We start from the raw sequence: 22,284 nt of genomic DNA on the forward strand, positions 1-22,284 counted from the left end.
ATCATTAAGTTGGAGAACCTTTGCCAAAAATACATCTTTGTACCACCAGAAATGAGTTAAAGATGGACATCTTAGATTCTGTAGAAGTTCACAACTCCGTTCACTAAGGTTGGGTGAAGAAAAAATTAATACACGTGTTTTATTTACTACTACATCCGTAAAAAAATATAGTTTATATTTCAAAAATTATGTCAGTTCAATTTACAAGAGTCACGATTTTCTAAATTTGACACTTTCTGTAGGTAGTATTTTATTTATTTACTTTTAATTTTCTTACATATACAGGAATATATGTTTTTATCCCGGCAAACAAGCAACGGCACTTGAATCTGAGCCAGTGTAACTGAGAACCGTACATAAGTAAAATCCGAATAAAAAACCCAAATAGATCTGCGTTTCCCCGCAAATTTGACGTCGAGTCGAAGAAGAAGAGACTTGGAGAGAGTGGAGAGAGAGAGGAGAGAGGCGAACATGAAGACCACAAAGGGAGGCAAAGTCATGAACCCTACGGACGCCTATCGCAAGGAGATTCGCAAGAAGGAATTAAAAAGGGTAATATATATATATATATATATATATATATATATATATATATATCATCACTTTGTTATCTACTTATATATAGTATGCCTATTGTATGCAACTTTTTGGAAATTTATTGTATGTAGATTTGTTGACGGAGTGCCCAGATTGGTGCCCTTGTTTATGTTACCTGGAAAATTCACTAAATGCCTGCAGTTATAGCTCAGATTCTGATTGTTTTCTTAGAAAATGAAGGAGAAAGAAAAAAAAATCTAAAATTTCTTAATTAAGCCGAACATTAGTATTTAATCTAGTAAAAGTTGAGTTTGTTTCATACTGTGGAAACATAAAAAAATGTCAAATATATATATATATATATATATATATATATATATATATATAAATATATTTCCTCTCTCTCTTTTTATAGTTGGCATTGTTATCGAGGAAGCAGAAATTTGTAAAAGAAGTTTAATTGAATTTCTAATTTAGTAATTTAATTTTCAGGTTCTCTAAGGAAATTCATATTGGCTGTTTCAGCTATGCTACTTACTATATGTATATGTATACTGTGCATATATCTGTATAAGGGGAACACTGGGAGTCTGGGACGTGAATGCAGTTTCCCAATACCATTTATGACATTTGTTTGTTGGTGGGTTAGATTTTGTGTTCACCTGAAAGCATTATTGAACTTATAGCAAAACTTGTGGTTCTGCATACCGGGCACTCTCCATGTGGTGTTAGGGAGCCAGGTTTCGACTCACTTCGGCCCCACCCCCTCCAGGCTCTCCTTGCTAGGTTAAAAAATTATTAATAATAAAAATTATCAACATTCATGTCCCCACGAGGGTTCATAGTCATCTTTCTAGAGATGTCCATTTATTATTATTTATTTATTTTACTTATCAAAAAAAAGGTTTTCCCTTTCTTTTTGCGGGGTCGGGAATGAGGGGGGCGAGGGGTTGGATAGGAGGGCAGGCCTCTGTGGTGTTGTAATGGCTCTATGGTGTTGTGATGCTCCTTCTATTGTTTTGCACTTGCTCTTTTGATTGTTTGATATATATTTTTTATTTTGGTAAATCTGGGTGTCAGTCACTTGTGCTGTTTGGTGATCACTTCTATCTAATAATGCACTTTTTGTAAATTGTGTTCATGCATTTATATTAGTTCTCTTTTGGTATCATTTTTTTTGGGGTCATTTATGGATTCAATGCATCGTCTTAATTTGTTTATCACTTCTTGGGTTGTGTTTTTTACTGTTTAACAGAATAAGAAAGAAAGAAAGAAAGTGAGGGAAGTGGGGATCTTAAAGAAGGATCCTGATACACTGAAAGAGCAAATTGAGAAGTTGGAAATGATGAGTAAGCCTTCATCTGTTTATCTATATATTTTTATATGTTTAATTGTGATTCATGACCATGACTTTTTTTGATAAGCAAAATTCATGACCTGGACATTGTTTGTTATAATGATATATATTTATAACTGAAGTGCTTTTTTCTAAGCATGAAATAATGGAACAAGCAAAATTTTAATCTCTGATTAGGTTTGACTGACTTTGAAACTTCATTTGTATTTTATGCATCTTAATCATGGCCAACGTGCACAATGTTTTTGTAAAGTAAAATCATTCACAATCTCACTGATAGCATGTTTGATATACATAGTGGGTACTGAAAATTGAAGAAAAGAAATTCCTAATAATCTCAGGTTGGCATTGTGATTCAGCTTCCAGTGACATTGTATTTCTACTTGTTTTATAATTGGACATACTATTAATATTATACTGAAGATGGCCTAGTTTTAATATTTTGTATTTATATCCCATTAAATATTCTTTCCATGATTTCAAACGCAATTGAAATTATCTTCTCTAACCAAGGAATATATTTTGTGGTTCCTTTGATGAATTTAAGATCTTAATAGGTCCAGTCTTCTGTTTCGTTGCATTTTCCAATAAAGCTTGGTAAAGCAATGTTTTCCTATACCACTTAGAATACTTGAATGTTTCATTTTGTGCAAAGATTTTAGAGTTTAATTGTTAAGAGTCCTTTTCAAATGAATTCCTTAGGCTCTATGGGGCAATATATGACTTAATCTGCAAGAACAGTTGAGGTTTGGTCCTTAAACTACAATGATATGGAACCTGGTACCATATTGAGAAGCTAGATTTCAATAGCAAACTTATTTTAAAACTGGTATCAACTTGAAGAGCTACATTTCCAATACTAGGTGTCCTTGCTGTGGAATTTGGAAAGATGTAATTTTAAGAAACAAGTACATTGATTTGGAAATTGGAAAATGGTTGTTAAACCATATGGCGTAATTTATATATATTGTGAGCCCCACAAAATTGGACCCTCAACGCTTGAAGACTGTTAAAGTACTTCACAGGGCCTGCAGTTGATTTGGTTTTTTCAAGTAAGAGTAAAACTTATAGCATAGGTATGACTTTGACTTGCTTTGTCGTGTCATTCACATACTCCCAGGCTTGAGTTTCTTTGTAGAAAGACCACTTAGCATGGATTATATTTCTTTTTCTATTTCTTTTCATTTTGGTCTTAATTGCTTAGCATACTAGGTTGTATAATCAATTCATTTTAGTGATCTAAGTGCTTTAGTGGATCAATTACATTGACACCCTATGTGGTTTGCCCTAATTATACATGATTGTTATGTTTGCGACAACCTACACATTCGCTCCCTAAGGTTTGGTGTATGATAACTAACATGCCCTCCCATTAATTAGTTGATGTGTCGTTAACTTGTACCTTGCTATAGGACCTATTTATTCCTTGGCTAACTTACTAAAAGGACTCCCTTAACCCTAAAGCATGACGTGAAATGACCAAAGTGTTCCACCAGTAATTCTATGGGTAAATTACTCTGACCTCCCCTACGGTTCACCTTAATTACCCATAGATTAAACTTTTTGAAAAATAACTGTGACACCCCTGTTTGAGTTGGCAACTGTGGAAGAGTTTACATTCACTGGGAATTTACCAAATTACCCTAAATTTTAATAGTACAACAATATAAGATGTCATGCTGATGTATTCTAGCCAATAATAAAATGACAAGTTTACACCCCAAGCCTTTCTCCTCTCTCTCTCACCTCTTCCTCATATCCACTGCCACTGCCACTGCCACTGCCACTGCCACTGCCACCACCACCACCATGATAGCTACAACCACAAGCACTACGACCACGACCACGACAACCACAGTCACCACCACCACTACCTCTCTCCTCTTTCTTTATTTCTCTTTCTATCTTTTGTCTGTCGCAAATACTTGCCACTTCTATCTAGAACTACCTTCATCGCTTTTCCTCCACCACTACAACCCTCACCATATCTTTTTCGATTGCGAGAATTGCTTCATCTATTGACAAATTTGATGATTTCGAAGGCAGAGAAACAGACCCAGATTTGATTTTGCCTCCAAACCCATTATTCTCAACCGAATATATTCAATGGCTCATGAGTGTGATTCCAATTAAGTAGGAGTTATAATTTTGGACAAAATTTAAAAACAGACCTAGATCTGATTTTTGGTTTCAAACCCTCGCTGGAAAGCTGCACAGCTCACACCCCTTCATCGCTTCCATCTCTCTCTCTCTCTCTCTATATATATATATAACACAAGCACACACATATATGTGAGGTTAGACTTATTCATTGCAAATCATCCATGGTTATATAGTTGCCTTATTAATTTATTGCCTCATTTATTGGTGGCCTAATTGACCATGAACAAAGATTGATCCTGAGCTCTGTGTATGGTATGAGTAAAAGCATCTATAGACTGTGATGGGTTTTGTTGAGAAGGATAAATTATTGGGCTTGATTAAATTGGCACTCAAAGAATATTAAGAAACTGTGTGTTTGTGTCTATATATATGAGAGGTGGAGAGAGAGAGAGAGTGGGGAGGGCGGCAGCGGCGGTGTGGAGAGAGGGGTTGTGGTGGTGGAGAGATATATAGAGAGAGGGGAGTCTAACCCGTCTATATTTTTTTATTTATGTAATACATATAAGTATATAACACATAAAATTAGTTATAAATGTGTATAGTTGTATAAATTTTGTCATTAATTTTAATTATATTGTAATTATATCTATAACTTATTGTTAACAAATGAGCCAAAAAATCAAAATATTAAGGTTCAAATGGTAATTGAAAACTGAGTAAGGTTTATTTTGTCATTTTAAAATAGGAAGGGTAGTTTTGGTATTGCAATTTATTTATCTAACTGACTTTTAAAATGGCTAACGGTCAATTAAGGCAGGGGTAGTCCTAGTGAAGTCAACTGCGGTTGACTGAATTATTTCAACAAGTTTAAGCTGTGGGTAATTTAGGCAAACCTCAGCGGGAGGTTAGAGTAATTTACCCTACTTTTATTAGTCCCCCCCCCCCCCCCCCCCCCTTCTCCCTCTCTCTCCTTCTATTTTTCATCTCTACCCTTCTTCCATTTACCACTCTTTCTCTCAAAAAATTTCTACTCTTTGCAATACGCACACCACCATCTCCGTAGCCACCGCCATCCTGACACACTCTCTTCTCCACCGCCACCACCATGCCCCCACTCTCTCTCTTCTCTACAACACCAAGCCGCCAACTCCTCTCTCTACCACAACCGCTGCCATAAAACAAATTCAATTAGGCCTTAATCTGACACTTCGAATCACCTCAATAGTTTAGTGTATGCACAGTATATTGTACTATGAATTTTACTTACTCATTTCAGTTTTTTCCTTTTTTATGTAACGCGATTCTTGGATCTCTATGTAATGTTGTAAAACAAGAAGCACTACATTATCAAATAAAATTAAGGAAAACAAAAAAAATTATAACAATCCAAATTGGAAATATTTGATTATGAACAGCCTTTGGCCTTCAAATTTTCTGTATACGCCTTGACTTGGTACTTACTAGGTACACATTGACTATTTTTCACTTTTGCAATCTTTAAGTCACATATGCAGCTGGTTGAGTAGCTTTTCAATTTTCAATTGGTGCAGAGGCAGAAGGTGCTCTGGACAAAGCGAGAAAACACAAGAAGAGACAGCTTGAGGACACATTGAACCTTGTTATTAAAAAGAGGAAGGTAATAGCATATATATGACAAACTATGCATTGTTTGCAATATCATCCTCTTTTCAGGGAGAAAACAAGAATTTAGTTAATAACATAGTGATTCAGGGCGTGTGAACTACAAAAATGGCAAATTAGGTATTCTACAGGATTCAAGGTTAGTTTGCTGATTTTATATTATTTGAATGTGTGCGTAATAGTGGTCCATGGGTTTTAATTTGGGTCAAGTTACTGGTCTTTATATGTGGACTTGAGTAGGTTTAAAATAGTCTTAGTTGTTAAAAATTCCATGGGTTCTTATCTTGAAGACCTAATCCTATTATGAGGAGGAAAAATCCAGCAGTCTAAACATTTGTTTTCTTTCCTTCCAAAAGAGCTTCATTAGATAGTTAATTATTGTGTTTGCTTGATGAGTTGAAGCCGTAATACTTTCTTTTATTCTTTTTATTCTGGATCAAATTAGTTACTGGGGTCTTTTTATGTAATCTTTTGTAAGTTCTGGATAGACTTAATTGTCAACATTCTTAGTTTTCTTATTTTGAAATCTAATTCCTAGTCTTATTAGTAGGAAAAGTCCAAACAGTCTTGAGATTTAGAGAGTTAAATAGTGTTTGCTTGATGCAACTTAACACTTGATGGGATGATCTTGGAGACTTCTTTCCTTAACTTTTCTCCACTCTTATTAATAACCACCTGTTTTCAATTCTATCGTTCCTATTTCGACAAAGCTCCTTTCTGTTCATCGAAGTTTCAACATAACAATCCAAATGTGGTGGTGGATTGATCAATTTAGTCGGTTTGTTTATTGTTTTTGCACTATATGGTGTCTAGACATAGTTTTGAGGGCTCCGGTGGGGGTTGAAAAGTTCTATATCTTTTCCTTTTTGAATTAACTTAAGTAATAGGATCATTGGTGCAATCTCCTGTAAACAGACATGCATATAAATTAAACAGTGAAAGATAAGGAAGACATTTAATTTTTACGTGGAAAACCTCAACCGAAAAAAAAATTTGACATAGTATTGAGTAACTCATTCAGCTATGTCGAAAAAGAAGTTGCAAGTCAAACTTTATAACATTGTCGTGCCTAGTACAACTTGTCAAGAAAATGTCTCAGCTTAGTGTCTAGTTTTCACTTGCCTCCTACGAGCTCTGTTGTTGCCGGAGCTTGAATCTCACAAGCCCAGTTACTGTTTTGTTAATGCAATCATATCTCCCATGATACCCCTTCTTTCGTAGCAGTTGCGTGCTTAATTTTCCTTTGATCTCAAAAAATAGAGTATGAGGATGAAAAAAATACTTGATCAAATGATAATGATAATTATCTGAAGTTCTATGTTCTCAATCTGAATCTTGGTGCAATCTGGATGATTCCATGCATGATTTTAAATGACTCTAGGAAGAGAAGACTGTGATACACTAGAGCATTCCTCAATCTGCTGTAAAAAAAAAAATTGAAAAAACTATCAACCTGGAACATCGAAGTAGACTTCTTGGCGTTAGTCCATGTGAACCTTGCCCCTCCAAGCTGAATATCCATAAACTCAAATGCATAACTAAAATCCAAACTCCCCTCATTGCTGCAGAAAAGCCTTCGTGCTCAATCTTCCCCTGGGAACATAATCGAACTGAAGTCCCCTTTGTTATTCCATGGTTAAGAAAGAGTCATTTCCTAGTGTGGCTGGTAGGGTAGATTCGATACAGACTCACCTTTGACATTTTTGCACAAAGTGGCTGATTTCAATATTTGAACCTGTATTTGCCCCCATCTATTCTTTATTGACACCAGATCACCCCAGAGCTTAGTTCTACCGGAGTCTTGCACTGGGCCTATTACCTCCAGAGAAGAACCACTATCCCCCATTAGAGAACAATTGGGATACTGAGTAAGCACCAATTAATTTTGTTTATCTTGCTTAGCACTCTTTGATCCCAGATAAGGAGGTTTCACAGAAATTGATATCTAGGTGAATTGCTTTTTGGGCTTCGTGGACCTCGTGGTATCCATCCTCTCTTGATTGTTTTATTCCAAATTCACCCTAATTACTTAGTTTTACATTAATTGGAAAAGGTAATAATGATAAATAAGGTGAAGAATTCAGAATTATAATTTTATTGAATGTGCTGAAAGAATTGATTGATTGTTGTTGTTATTATTATATCATCACCGTCATCATTTTTTATTTTATTTTTATAACAGTCCATTTTCTTTAATGGACAAGTAACAGCTAAACAATTCTGTTTCTCTTTTTGTTGCTGGTCATTGGTAGAAAACTAGTTTTCTATACATTATATCTAACTTGTATGGCTTATTGATTTGTCTCATTAATTGTATGTCTTCCTGACTCTCCTGGGCAGGAATATGAAGATAAATTGCGTGAAAAGGGTGAGGCTCCAGTTATGTTCAGGTGAAAAATACTTATGCTTCTTCAATTAATTTTTCTTTAAGTGATTTGTTTGGGCAAGAGTTAAAATTATAAATTATCCAACCCGCTCCGTGTCAAAACCATATGGGGGGTTTTATCCGGCCATTAAAGTATGTATTGAAAAGTGGCTGCAAGAAAAGACTTTGATGATTAGACTTTTTATATTTATAATATTTTGTGTTTGGTAAGTTATGTTTAATTTATAATTAAATTACCGGGACCTATTCTATGGTTTGTTATAACTATAGGGACTTTTTCTTGTGAGCAGTCATTTAGGACCTCCTCGAAGACTGACAACAGCGGAAGAAGAAGAAAGAGTCAAGCACCCTAAACCTGAAGTAATTTCTTATTTCACTGTTATGATATTATAGTCTTTTGTTTATATATGACCCACATTTAGTTATTATTTGATGTAGGACTCAGTATACTATCACCCTACACTGAATCCTACAGGATCCCCACCGCCTGGAAAGCCTCCCATGTTTAAATCATCAATAGGTTTGTATAGTTTTTCCAATACTTTACTTAAATGTGTTTACTTCTGTACTTCCTCTCTTCCTCTGATTCTGTTCTCTCTGACTTTCAGGACCTAGAATTCCATTATCAGCAGCTTCATCTAGTGCTGCTGCATTGTCATCAAAGTCAGAGTTGGAGGATGGTTCTTCAGCTGGACCCCCTCCTCCTCCTCCACCTCCTCCTCCTTTGCCTCCTGCTGATGATCTGGATGCTGGAGATGGTTCTATTATGCCTGAATCTTTGCCATTGCCACCACCACCACCTCCAATGCCACCAAAACCTGCTGTGGCAGACTTGGGCACATCAATGCCTCCACCTTTGCCACCGCCACCTCCTGGCCCCCCTCCTAAAGAGCAAATTGCCATACGCCCTCCCTTTCCTCCTTCAATCATCCAAAATGCTCAGCCACCTCCACCTGGCACTTTGGGCAGTGAAAAGGAGAAAAATCAATCTGCAAAGTCAGATAATTCATCCTCCAAGGAGCCAGTTCTGGTAAGCTCTTCCTCAATTACTTTCATGAATTAGAATCACAATTTGAAATCTCTGCTTCAAAAGATGCCCAGGCAAGATTCTAGATCCAAAAAAAAAAAAAGAAGGAAAAAAAGGTGCTCATTTGAATGATGGATATATACTTTTAGATGAAAGACATAAGCATGTCATTACATGACCAATAGTATATATAGTTTGTTTATCCAATAAACATGAACTAGTGATTTTCTTTTTTCTTTCCGGCTAATGCCTTAAAAACAGTTATAATCTCTCTCTCTCTCTCTCTCTCTCTCTCTCTCTCTCTCTCTCTCTCGCGTGCAGGCATCTATTATGCTTCCCCCACCTCCTCCACCACCTGGATTGCCATCAAAATTGGCAAATCAGCAGTCCGAAGGTGTACCATCTGAATCTGATGCCAAAAATCCTTCAGGGGTGATGGATCTTCCTAAGATGGTTCCTCCTCCACCTCCTCCAAGGCAACAGCCTCCAGTGCCTGGGTCTTCTTTGGTCCCAACTTTGCAGCCTGACGTGCTACACCCTGGAATATCACGTCTTCCCCCACCCCCACCTCCGCCAGATATGCGGCCACAATTACATGCTCTTGGACTTCCTGGCCAAGTTGCTCCACCTGGAATGATGGTCCCACTAATTCCAAGGCCACCTTTTGGGCCTCCCCCCATGATGAGACCTCCACTTCCACCTGGACCTCCTCCAATTTCCCAAGATGATCATGCTGCAAGGTTTCCTGCCCCTCAAAAGCCATCATATGTTAAATCAGCTGCATCTACTGTTGTTAAGAGGCCGCTAGCTCAGCATACTCCAGAGCTTACAGCCATGGTGAGTACCTCTGCTGGTTATTCATTGAATTGATTTTATGATTTATTATAATCTGGTGCTTTTATGATGAAATTGTTAACATTTTAGCAATACATTATATACTGTAATTCTGCTTTTTTAGAAAACAATTTTGGTTTTCTGAGAACCCCGAAATTTTGGCTATTGGATTGAAATGCTGTACCATTTGTTGAAACATTGCCTCTGGGGAATGGCTTTTTGATAGCAAAAGATTAACCAGGCAAATTCAACTTTTTAGGAGAGATGATAGCTTTTAGGTCAAAGTCCTTTTAGGATATTTTTATGTTCTGTGGAGGTGGCAAAAAGTTTCCAGAAATTCAGGAACATTAGCAAATATGTAACTTTGTATATGGTATCCTTGTTAGGAGGCAGACCTATAGTGGCAGATTTTTATTTGATTTACATATCATTGAAGATCGTGAATTTAACATAAATATTCGGGGACACAACTCATGTACATGTGAGGTATAGACAACAATTCAAGAGCTCCACGAAGAATTCATATCTTGTATAAACTTAATAAAAGGAGCTGTCTCTCCTCCTGTGGTATCCGCTTCTCCCACCAGCAAATAGTACCTCTACCGAACCTGACACCACCAACTGAACCCCAAAAATAGAGAACACAAGGTGCGTAAATACCAAGCAATCTCTTACGCTAAAAAATGAAGAAAAAAAGAACTGTACGTTTGTTGGTCAAGACTTTGCTACCAAGTGAAAGTTAACAAAAAGAAATGCACCCGGTTGGATTGATATATATGGGTTAAGTGCAAAACCCCCCCCCCCCCCCCCCCCCCCTGTAATATAGGTTATGTGCAGAATGCATCCCTCCTTTTTGAAAAGGTGCATTCTAGTCCATAAAATTCAAAAAACGTGTTCCTGCCCCTAACAACTTCAAAAAAAAGTTCCCATATATTTTCTTGAATATTTGACTCAACTCAGATCTCAGGTAAGATTTTTTTAGGATTTACACTAAAACATTTTATTTGTATTATCTTTAATTTCCTTTTCTTTGAATTTTTTCTTTTTTTAGTATTAAGAAGGTTCTATTGATTGCTATGTGATTTTTCCTAGCAATAGAAATGGGTTTAATTCAACCCTATGTTTGATTGCTGAGAAAACGAAGGAAAAACGAAGAAAATTTGATACATTCTCACTCTGCTGATTATAAATGTTACTCAGCTCAACATAGCTGATTAATTTTGCTTGAGCATACACAGCCTTGGAAAATATACCTAGTACAACTTTTTGTGCTCTTTTCCACTCCGTTGTCTCAGTTATCAAAAGAAGAATGGACGAACTTGTAGGTATATATATATATATATATATATATATATATATATGGACGAACTTGTAGGTATATATATATATATATATATATATATATATATATATATATATGTATGTATATATATATATGTATGTATGTATGTATGTATGTATGTATAGTTGTATACTATTCGGGAAAAATACATATGTATATTAGTTTAAAGGGTATTAGTCTACTTGCGGTGATTTTTTCCCCAGGCCATCAGTTATGAATTTTTGTTTTTATTTTCAGTTTTTGACTTTGAATTGCTTGTAAATCGATAATTTACAGCTTGATATTATTTCTTTTGCTTATATGATTTCTAAGGCTCGAGGATATGATGGAATGGAGAGTTTGTGAATTGTGGATGTGTTTTCGCCATCTCATTTTCTTGCTTTCTGCTCCTTGCAATGGGGCAAATTACTGCTCCCTCTGAAGGTGAACATTATTAATTTTATTTTAAGTAAATATTATATCTGGTTTTGGGGTTGTTTGGTTTAGCTTATCCCATTCTTGGACAAAATGAGGTTTATTTTATTCTTGTCCCAAACAAACACAATCCTACACAAATTGGAGACAAAATGGTCATTTTACATGGCATGTATTTATAGTTGTTAATTTATTCTACTGAAATTAGGGTATTATCGTCATTTTAAGTCTCCAGGGGGCTATTTGCACCAAATTAATAGTATAGGGGTGTTTTACACTACACATGGACTATTTTACACCACACATGGTTTTTTTATTTTTTTGTACTTATCAAAAAAAAAGAAAAAAGAAAGAGAAATTTTTTTTGCACTAAACCCTAATATATATTTTGGTGATAAGTAAGTTGTATTCAAATGCGATCAATCAGGGAACACAGCCCAAAAAAACAAACGAGGACCAAATAGGGCCCCTAACCTTCAATTTGTCCAAAAAATCAACAATCTCCCCAGGGATTTACAATTCCTCCCAGAAACCAACAAAAGAGAGAACAATGATATAGAATTTCAGAACCCCAATAGAGGTCTCCTCCCCATCGAAGGATCCCCTATTCTATTTCTTCCATAGACACAACCAAACACATAGTGGCGCCACCCTCCAACAGTCGCAGGCTTGGGGACCCACTATACAACCTCTCCAAGCCTCAACCATGCCTAACATGGACCGGGCATGACCCACTGAACTCCAAACAAGGTCAAAAGCAACCCCCAGCTGTCCCTAGCCACAGGGCAATGCAACAGGAGATGGTCAACTGACTCTTCATCCCTCTTACTCGTTCAACACCAACTCCGATTGAATTTTAATTGATCTTAACTTTAATCAAATTAAATAATTAATAGTTATACTAATAACTAATTTTCTTTATCTCATCTTGCAATTGATAATCATGTAACCTTTAATCAAGGCAGCCATAAAGAAGTAAAACTAAGTGATTACGTTGATTACCAACGACAGATAAAAAACATGGGGACCTAGCTCAAGTGTAAATAATCCACTATAAGAAAAGTTTACAACCTTGGGTTCTAGAATTTTATCCTTAAAAAAATTACCCATGTTGATGTACCTCCAATCTAGTCTTATGTCTGACCCTTATCGTCACAAGTCTACTTGCTGATCTGATCAATGAATTTGTCTCCACCGAACTGGCCATTTCTTGTAATGATTGTCCTTGGTGCTTGATTTTCCATGAAATCCCTTCATAGGTAGCAATCTATCTCCACCTTTCTCAAGCCAAATTCTTCACAATCAGTGCAAAGATATGATGGATCATGTGATATTATACAAACTTTATGATAGTCAATTACAGCTTCGGCACACCGTCAAGGTTTATCCGCATAGAGGAACTCCTTAAAGAGTTTTTTATGGCGGGAGGGCCTCACAACCCCAACTTCTCCAATTCAAGGTTTATCTGTTGAGAGGAAGTCCTTGTTTCTCGAGGGCTAGGGGGGGATCCCATGTGGAACTTCCCTTGGAGTTGTAACTTGTACCTCTTTCACTCTAGGCAAGTTTAACATTTCTAGTCAGGAATGACTATCGAGGGTGACCTTGATAGGATCATAGCAGTGTTAATCAACAGTATACGAAATAGAATTCTCGCTGCTCATCACTAACACCCATTATTATTATTGTCATTTGGTCGTCGTCATTAGTTGGTCTCAATAATCAATGAACCAGCAGGGGTAACACCATGTGGCCCAATCACATCAAGGGGTGGTGGACTACCTACCCACATTAGACTTTATGTTAAAGCAAACATTGCATCCTCTCCTCCTATTCTCAAGACCCTTTTCCATCCATAATGTCCCTCCCAACCACCTCCAGAGTTCTTGCTTTTGGTCCCATCACTTGCCTTTCACATTAGAACCAATTACTTCCTTGATGGAGTGCCCATTTCTCTGTCACTGGGCTCAAAAGGTTGCGATTTTTCTAGCTGCCACCACTTTGGTCTCAACATAGTCCCATTGTCTGAGATAGCTTGAGGAACAACCTGCTCTTTCCTGAGTTGCATCAAAGCCCTGGGACTTTCACCTTTCAGACTCAGATGTACCACCACTGCTTCCCCTATTCGGTCTTCAATCTACATGTGATCTGGTATGGAAGGAGTCCTAGCTGGTTCTTGTATTTGGCCCAGAAATAAACGAGCCTCTAATCAGCCCCCATTGTGGTTGGAAGACTTCTCCCATCTGGTCTAGTCATCATCTCTTTCACCTACCAGAATGGGCCCCTTATATCTGATACACAGAAAGCCCAAATGATTTAATTTTCTGGTCTGTAGCCCACAATTTCTCCACAGAGCCCTAAACCAGGGCCTGAAACCTTTTATTCGTTCCAATCATATTAGATTGACCCACCTGTCTGAGATCATATTCATCTTTTATGTCTGACTTTTTTTTTTTTCCTGAATCTTTTATCTCTAACTTCTTCTGAACACCATAAACCCAACAATTTCACCCATATCTCCTTGGGCCCCAGCTTAGAGCTTATATCTGCAACCCAACGACAATCAAGAAAACTGGTTCTACATCTAAGATTCACTCTTTTTCTTCAGGAACCTCAGCTTCCTCGATTAACAGAAATTTAAATATAAACAACGGTTCACTGTGATCAACAACAGTAAATCCTGCCCCTATTCCCTACTTTACTCGTTCGTAAATCTTACCTTACTCTGTCACTGGCTGTTCGGGTTCGCGTGTCATAATCCTGTCGTGTCGAACTAGGGGTATAACACTAAACATGTCAGCCCGAACACGACACGATTAATAATCGTGTCACATATCCTAAACCCGAACATGACATGTTTATTAAACGGGTAACACGACACGTGTAACCCGTTTAATAAACGAGTCGTGTTAGACACACCAAATATGACCTGTTTAAAAACAGGTTCAACATGTTTACCCGTTTAACCTGTTTATCCGCTTAACCTATTTAACCTGTTTACTTGCTTAACCTGTTTAATGTGTTTATCCACTTAACCTGTTTAAGATGGCCAAAGATTAAAATACTAGCAAACATTACTTGAAATTTTGTACTGTAGTCCAAAAGAGAGATTAAAAGCCAAAGATATAAATAAAGTCACAAGTCATAAGTTACAAACAGAAATAAAGATAAATCATAAGTTACAGGCCGAAATAAAGATAAGTCATAAGTTATTACCGACCGAAATAAAAATGTTTAATAGAAATGTCAGGGTAACATGCAATCTTCTTAAAAGCCAAAGATCCACAACTCAAAAACTTCCTTCTGCAATCTGCATGCACTCTTTTCTGAAACACCCAAAAGTACAAATTCCTACAAAAACAAGCCAGTGTAAAATAAGTTTAGATAAAATAAAAAAAAATAAAAAAAAAAACAGATTGAAATATAAAAGAATGCATGTAATGGAAAGTTGGAAACGGAGGGGATCCACAAAAGTTTGTTTTGTTTTTTTCTTCATTTTTTTCTAATTTTTTAATTTTGTAGTTAGTCGTGCCCTTTAAGTCCTCACATTCAATCACTCCAATTCAATGATTTTTCTCCATCTATGTTGTTGTTACAGCTTTAAATAGTTTCTTAGCAATTCTGGAAAATGCACATTCAATTGGTGTTCAAGGTACCGTATGTACCTCTTGGAAATTGGAAGTTATTTCTAGTCATGTTTTGGGATTGCATATGAAAAACTGGTGGCATCTTAGAGTGTAATAGGATAATATAAACTTCATACAACATAAACCACCCGTGCATCGATTTTACAGAATTACATTCAATCTATATACAGCAACATAAAAGAATTTAAAAAATGCATCCTAGCTGACTGTCAACCATGATCACTTTCTGTTTGTCATTAAGCTTTCTTCAAACAAGATAAACGGTCAGACCATACTTCGTCACAACATTAACGTTTCCTTGGAATTTACTGGAGAGTTCCCAATCCCAATTCCCAACTTGAATAATGAATACCCAAGACTCTGCACATGTTATTTTACTATATATTAATCAAAATATTTATCTTCAGAGAGTGGACATGTCAAAATCTCAACAGAGTCCATCAAAATCCGTTCGACACACACAAAATATATAGAATCCATCTAAATATTTTATTCTTAAATTTATGAAAAAAAAAAAAAAAACAAAACAGAAACAAATAAAATCAACTAAATCAAGCAGAAAATGAGCTTAAATAAAATCATAATAGAGAGATATTGACGAGCTTACAAGAGATTAGATCTCAAGATCTACAGAAAATGAGAGAGTAAAGACAAAAAAAAATTAGAGAAAACTTGTTTCAAAGTAGATCTGAAAGAGGAAAGACAAAAATTAGAGAAAAGTAGAAAACTTACTTCGATTGTTCAAGGTTTGTGTTCTTCGCTGGTTGCTCGAAATGTAGACTGTAGTGATCTTGGTCGCTCAAAGTGGTGTGGATTTGAGAGAGAGGAGTTGTCTAGGTTATTGACTTACTGGTTAAGGATTCACCGATTCAGAGAGAGAGAGGAAAGAGGAGAGAGAGACTGAAGTCACTGAAGAGAAAGAGGCATTGCGTATAATATATATACAAATATAATAGGGTTTCTTATGTAACCATGAAATGACCAAAATGTCCCCTACTAATCAGGTCAAAACAGGTAACGGGTTAGACGGGTTCACGGGTGACACATTTAATTAAACGGGTATAAATGGGTTATACGGGTTGAGCCCCAAAACCCAAACACGACACGTTTAACTAAACGGGTTATTTGTGTCAACCCGTTTATGACACAAACCCGTTTATGGTAAATCCATTACCCATTTAACTCGTGTCATGTTAACGGGTCGCGTCGAACTTTGCCACCCCGTCGTCTTCCCCCATATGGTCTAGTCATCATCTCTTTTACCTACCAGAATGGGCCCCTTATATCTGGATACACAGAAAGCCCAAATGATTTAATTTTCTGGTCTGTAGCCCACAATTTCTCTACAGAGCCCAGAAACCAGGGCCTGTGACCTTTTATTCATTCCAATCATATTAGATTGACCCACCTGTCCGAGATCATACTTATCTTTTATGTCTGACTTTTTTTTTTCCCTGAATCTTTTATCTCTAACTTCTTCTGAACACCATAAACCCAACAATTTCACCCATATCTCCTTGGGCCCCAGCTTAGAGCTTATATCTGCAACCCAACGACAATCAAGAAAACTGGTTCTACATCTAAGATTCACTCTTTTTCTTCAGGAACCTCAGCTTCCTCGATTAACAGAAATTTAAATATAAACAATGAGCCACTGTGATCAACAACAGCAAATCCTGCCCCTACTCCCTACTTGCAAGTTTACTCGTTCGTAAATCTTACCTTACTCCGTCACTGGCTGGTCCATAAGCACTACTCTACCAACCGAAGCATCTCACAACTCAATGGTCCATCAGTACTTAAAGCCTAAATTCTTGTGTAAGCCTCTCTGCCCCACTTGTTGCTCTGGTCACCCTTTCTTACCATCAGGCATCAGCTTCAGTTTATGTTCTCCTTTGGATAGTTTTCTCAATGCTACTGAACCCCCAGTATGTCGAAAAGCTGCTGCAATTTTTCTCCACCCACCCCCTTTCTAACCTCTGGTCTGTAGAAACAACTTAGAACCTCTGCTTTCCAGACTTCATGAACAAAACCCTCTTATCATTGTAACTCTTTACAACATTAATCTATTTGTACTAGTACTGAATAAATGCACAAACAACTCTTCACCAATACGTCCATCGGAGGCCTGGACTAGAATTTACATATCCATTGAAACCCTCTACAATCTCCTACAACTCTTCAAACTAACTTCCCTTCAGTATTGCTATACAAACTGAAGCACGGAGCCTAGCTCCTTTCTAACATCAAATAGCTCTAAATACGCGCGCGCGCGCGCCCCCCCCTCTCCGGGGGCGCTTTTCACCACCACAGCAGCTGAGAAAAGGACCAACCACTCTGATAGCAGTGGGTTCCAACTCTACCCGATTCAACTTTTTAATGAATTGGTCTTAATTTATTGTGTTAATGGCTAGGTGAGTCAAAGACAATGCTGTACTAAAAAAAAAAAGTGTGCTTATGTGGTTGATCAGTACATAATGCACGCATGACGCACACATATCACTTGAGCAGAATCTCGTCATCCTGAAAAGGGAGGCGCTAGGTTCAAGTTTGGGTGGGGACATTGGTGCTTGCTTATAACTTTTAAAGAAAATTTAACACACATAAATCTAAATTCATTAAAGATGTATACTAAATGATGCAAAGGTTGGATTTGGCTCAATTTTATAGTGTAGTTGCATAAATTTTGGGTTACTTGAATTCTTCCGGTTCATTAGATGTGGGTTCGCATATCCTAATAGTTCTCAGAATATGCTGTTAGTTAGCTAAATGTAATATGGAGCTTGCATGTGCAGTCACAAGGAGCTATTATGGTACAATTGTCACATTGGCCAGTACTTATTGATTGAAGCAGGGTCATTATTTTGGAAACTGTCATTGGTTTTGTATTTTTCCCGTATTGGGTTGCCAAATCAACTTGCTTAATTTTTTTTTGAAAATCATCAAAGACAACAATTTTATATATGTATTAAAAAATAAGAAGGGCCAAATTTTGGGTTAATTTTGTCCTCCAGCTACAGACCTTTGGTTTCCTTCAACTCTACTGTTAACTGGATGTGCACTCCAATATTCTAATCTTAGTCCTATTAGTGGTTTAAAATTGTTTAAATTCAATTGGAGGCTTTGCATGTAGTATCATGAGCCAAGTTAAAACAAGGTTATATCGTAATTGCTATCAGCACATACTGCACATCTTGTCTGGTATCACGATTAGAGTGGAGCTCCTCGATTTTTTCAGAATCCAATTTGTTGTTTATTTCTTCCAATATTGTCTATTTTGTTGTTTGGACACAGGTTCCTGCATCTGTACGTGTGAGGAGAGAGACTGCTATTCTGAAGGTAAAACCAAAGCCATCACTCTCAACCGTGGCTGCAGCAGCTACCAGGCCAGAAGCTACTCCTGCTATTGTGAAACCAGTCTCAGTTAACTCCTCATCAGCACCGAAGGCACAGAGCATTGACGACTCATATACGGCCTTCTTGGAAGACATGAAAGCACTGGGCGCACTAGGTGATTGAACTGATTGTAGCCGATGAGAAGCTGCGAGGAAACAGGACTAGCATGCATGCATCGAGAGGAAAGAAATGTATTGGCCATTGCGATTGATCCGGGGCTTATTTGGATAAATTATTTATAGTTGTCCGTAGCCCTAATTTTCTCTCACAACATTCTTCTGTAATCTCTCCAATTCCTCCCAGTACCTCATTCATTTTACAATTGCTACAACTTTAAGCTCTCAGTTTTCTCAAATGAGTCACTGCTAGGTTTACCGGAAGGAAGAGAGGAACACTGTATGACATTGAAGTTTATAAAAAATTTCTTTCCTTCACATCTGTTTTTTTTCATATTTAACTTGGTAGACGTTTCTCAACTGATTCCAACTTTTTGTTTGAATCAAAGAGAAATTGATGCAGTATGAAAATTTGTGTTTATATTGTATGAAACCTATTATTGAGATTTATTATCCCGACAAACTAATAGGAGGAGAATCTGGGTGCTCGAAAAACTGAATTTTTTAGCAACTAAAGGACTGGATAATGCCCTATTACCACGACCCTATTACCACTTCAGGTATAATAGCATAATGCAATCTTAAATTAAAATTCTTTACAATCATATGAAACTATGAAATAGAGGCTTGCTAGTTTTTTTTTAACGTGATTTTAATAATCTAAATCAGGCCCTTTAGAAGGATACTCGTATGACTCTGTGGGACACATTTCTAATTAATGTTAATAATTGAAAATTTCAAAAATTAATAGAAAAAAAGAGTTGAAATAATAGGTTTTTTTTATTTTTTTTTTGAAAAAATAAAAAGTAAATTCCATCACGCATCATGATTTCGGAAGGTATCAAGTATCGTGTGAACACACACGCACTTTTTTTGCTCACCCCCGGACTCGAGCCCCTCCCCTTTTCTTTGAAGATGAGTAGGTTATACCATTAGGCTAAAGGCCCTTTGGTCGCATTTGTTTAATTATTGTGTGACGTGATTGATTACATCAATTATTTATTTATTCATTTACAGGATTTGTTTTGGGGTTAAGTAGGCTTCCTATTTTGACACATGAGAAATATATCATATAAATACGGAATATTCTAGATGTGAGAATTGAAAATTATATGCCACATTTGACTATTAATTATTCTAGATGTGAGAATTTAAAATTATATGCCTCATTTGACTATTAATTATTCTAGATGTCAGAATTGAAAATTAATCAAAAGTTCTAGAAGCCGCGTGGAAATTCCGTGCCCGCCTCTCTTCATCCAAAGCCATAAAAGTCTCCCAATAGATATCCTACCCGTATGTGTATTTACTTCACTGCCCTTTACAACAACAAAAAAAAATCTGAGTAATTAAATTTAAATATTTGTTTATCAATAATCGATAATTGTGTTAGACTAATCTAGTCATTACAAAATATTTTTTCAGAATTAAACTATAATTTCAAGATTGTTTGAGCTGGCATGCAGCTCATATATTTATGATGATAAAATAAAAGAATGACGTGAATTTATATCCTATCATATAATTGACATTTAAAAATATAAACCTATTAAAATCTTATCATTTGTGTAATTAAAAGATACAGTGAATAATAGTAATATTTGTGTACATTTAATAAACTATAATGAATTTACTCACCAAAAAAAAAAAAAAGCTTAATAAAAATAAAATGACAGCCAAAGGGACATGGAAGAAAGGCAGGGGTAGCATGGTCTCCACGCATGTAAAATACCCGTGCCATTTGTTGAAGGTTGACCAATTGCCAAATATATGGTTGATGGTCACCGCCACATGCTTATTTATATATATATATATATATATAGAGCCTCCAACATCAACTCTTAATTACATAGAAAGACATCATATCCAATACCTGAACGCCCCTCTCTCTCTCTCGGAGTACTACTACATCATTTTCTTTGTTGAAAATTAAGCAAACTGTGTGAAGATGGAAATAAACAGTTCTTATACATCATGGGCTGATCAGTGGGACCCCAACCCAGAAACAGTTCCTCAGGGTTCCAAGAAGAGTAGTGGCAGTAATGGCCTGACCGCCAAATATGGAAAGAAAGTTGGAGAAGGTTTTGGGAAGACAAAAGTGGTGGCTTCAAATGGCATGAAGAAGGTGAAGGAGGGCACTTCTTCGGGCTTTCAGTGGATCAAAGAGAAGTGTCATAAGACCCCCCAGAAGCACTGATCACACACACACACATATATATATATATCTTGTATATTAATCTTAGTATAATACAGAGATCTCACTCTATATGTATCTTATATAGTAATCTGTCTTTGTATTTATGCTTTTTGTAAATTTTCATAATGTGATCACTATTTGTTGATTTTGTTATATTTATTCATTTGTTCATGTAAAATATAACCTGCACTAGATTTCTATATGAGATGTATGATTGATTTTATTTTTTGTAAAAAGTTTCTGAGCATATCTTTTGTGGATGAAGCCCTAATTCTAGTTTCTTGGTCAAATATTTGAATTAAATATACTATACACAAATAGTAACTTGATTCGTGAGGTACACACAAAGTTTTTTTTGTCTAAAAATAAAAATAGATAACAAAAAATTAATATTATTAATATTTTTTAAAAAGATATAAAAATATTTGTGGCGGTTATTTTACAATAAATAATTGATCATTTCCCTATAATTGTTTGATATTTAGTGGAAGCTAAGGGATTGATAGGGATCACTGCAAACTTTTCAAAGAGGTTGATAGGGATCATACATTAATAGCACATAATATGGAATCGTAATAAAATTCCATTTAACACCACACACAATTTCCAGTTTAGTTTTCCTCTAATATCACAATTATTTGATTACTTTTGTCAAATTTCAAAAGTAACAACGACGTAAAACTTGTGTTTAGAAATTTCAAACACCCATTATCATACGTATTGGTTGAAAAATAAAACCAACATCAGATACCAACTTATGGTTATGAGTAAATGTTATATATTTTATATTCATGAAAGCATGTACATTCCAGTCATGTGATTTTTTACAAGCAAGAAACACATGCAATCATGCAATGCAATCATGCAACTCACTCACATTAGCCCTTTTTTAAGAAACTAAAAATTGTCTTAAAAAGGAAAAAAGAAAAAAAAGAAAAAGCAAAAAAAAGAAGATCGAAGAAGTTAGAAACAAAAATTTGGGTAACTTTTGTATGAAGCACCTAAATAATCAATTTTGGTGTGAAGCTCTGAGCCATCATGCATCGGGCTTGAGCACAACCTGAACCCGAGCTTGTTCGCGTGTTAGTTTGGCTAACCTGATGGATTAGGATTTTGTGTTGGTATCTAACTAATTTAACAAAGGAAAAAAATTGATAGAAAAGTTGCGTAACACCCTCACCCTAATCCATCATGTTATTGTTCACTTTTGACTTTCTGGACCAGAGATTTTCTAGGGATCAACCATCCTAATGCTACTCCAAGCTTTGAGAGGTGAAACTTATTTTTAGA

General features: G+C 36.2%; 1 protein-coding gene across 2 annotated transcripts; it reads left to right on the forward strand.

Moving 5' to 3' along the window:
* Positions 1 to 318: 318 nt before the first annotated feature.
* LOC132280857 (protein EARLY FLOWERING 5-like) lies at positions 319 to 19,115 on the forward strand. 2 transcript variants are annotated; one of them, XR_009471704.1, is made up of 10 exons: positions 319 to 552; positions 1,793 to 1,886; positions 5,548 to 5,633; positions 7,979 to 8,028; positions 8,315 to 8,384; positions 8,463 to 8,544; positions 8,633 to 9,054; positions 9,373 to 9,888; positions 11,540 to 11,650; positions 18,580 to 18,711. XR_009471704.1 is itself a non-coding variant. In XM_059782616.1 (9 exons), the coding sequence occupies exons 1-9, from the start codon at positions 472 to 474 to the stop codon at positions 18,802 to 18,804; spliced, it is 1,626 nt and encodes a 541-aa protein (XP_059638599.1). In that variant the 5' UTR covers positions 321 to 471; the 3' UTR covers positions 18,805 to 19,115. The 2 variants fall into 2 exon arrangements, 1 of the variants encoding a protein (XP_059638599.1); XM_059782616.1 differs by lacking the exon at positions 11,540 to 11,650 and having other exon boundaries at positions 321 to 552; positions 18,580 to 19,115.
* Positions 19,116 to 22,284: the final 3,169 nt, after the last annotated feature.

This window comes from Cornus florida, unplaced genomic scaffold (genome assembly GCF_030987335.1).
Source record: "Cornus florida cultivar Cherokee Brave unplaced genomic scaffold, ASM3098733v1 CherokeeBrave_3.0.0_Hap2_Chr11, whole genome shotgun sequence".
In the NCBI taxonomy this organism is placed as follows: Eukaryota; Viridiplantae; Streptophyta; class Magnoliopsida; order Cornales; family Cornaceae; genus Cornus; species Cornus florida.

Coding starts and splice junctions, on each gene's coding strand:
- LOC132280857 (XM_059782616.1), top strand. CDS start 472: ATGAAGACCACAAAGGGAGGCAAAGTCATGAACCCTACGGACGCCTAT. Junction 8,385..8,462: donor TCAAGCACCCTAAACCTGAA/GTAATTTCTTAT, acceptor TATTTGATGTAG/GACTCAGTATACTATCACCC. Junction 9,055..9,372: donor CCTCCAAGGAGCCAGTTCTG/GTAAGCTCTTCC, acceptor TCTCGCGTGCAG/GCATCTATTATGCTTCCCCC.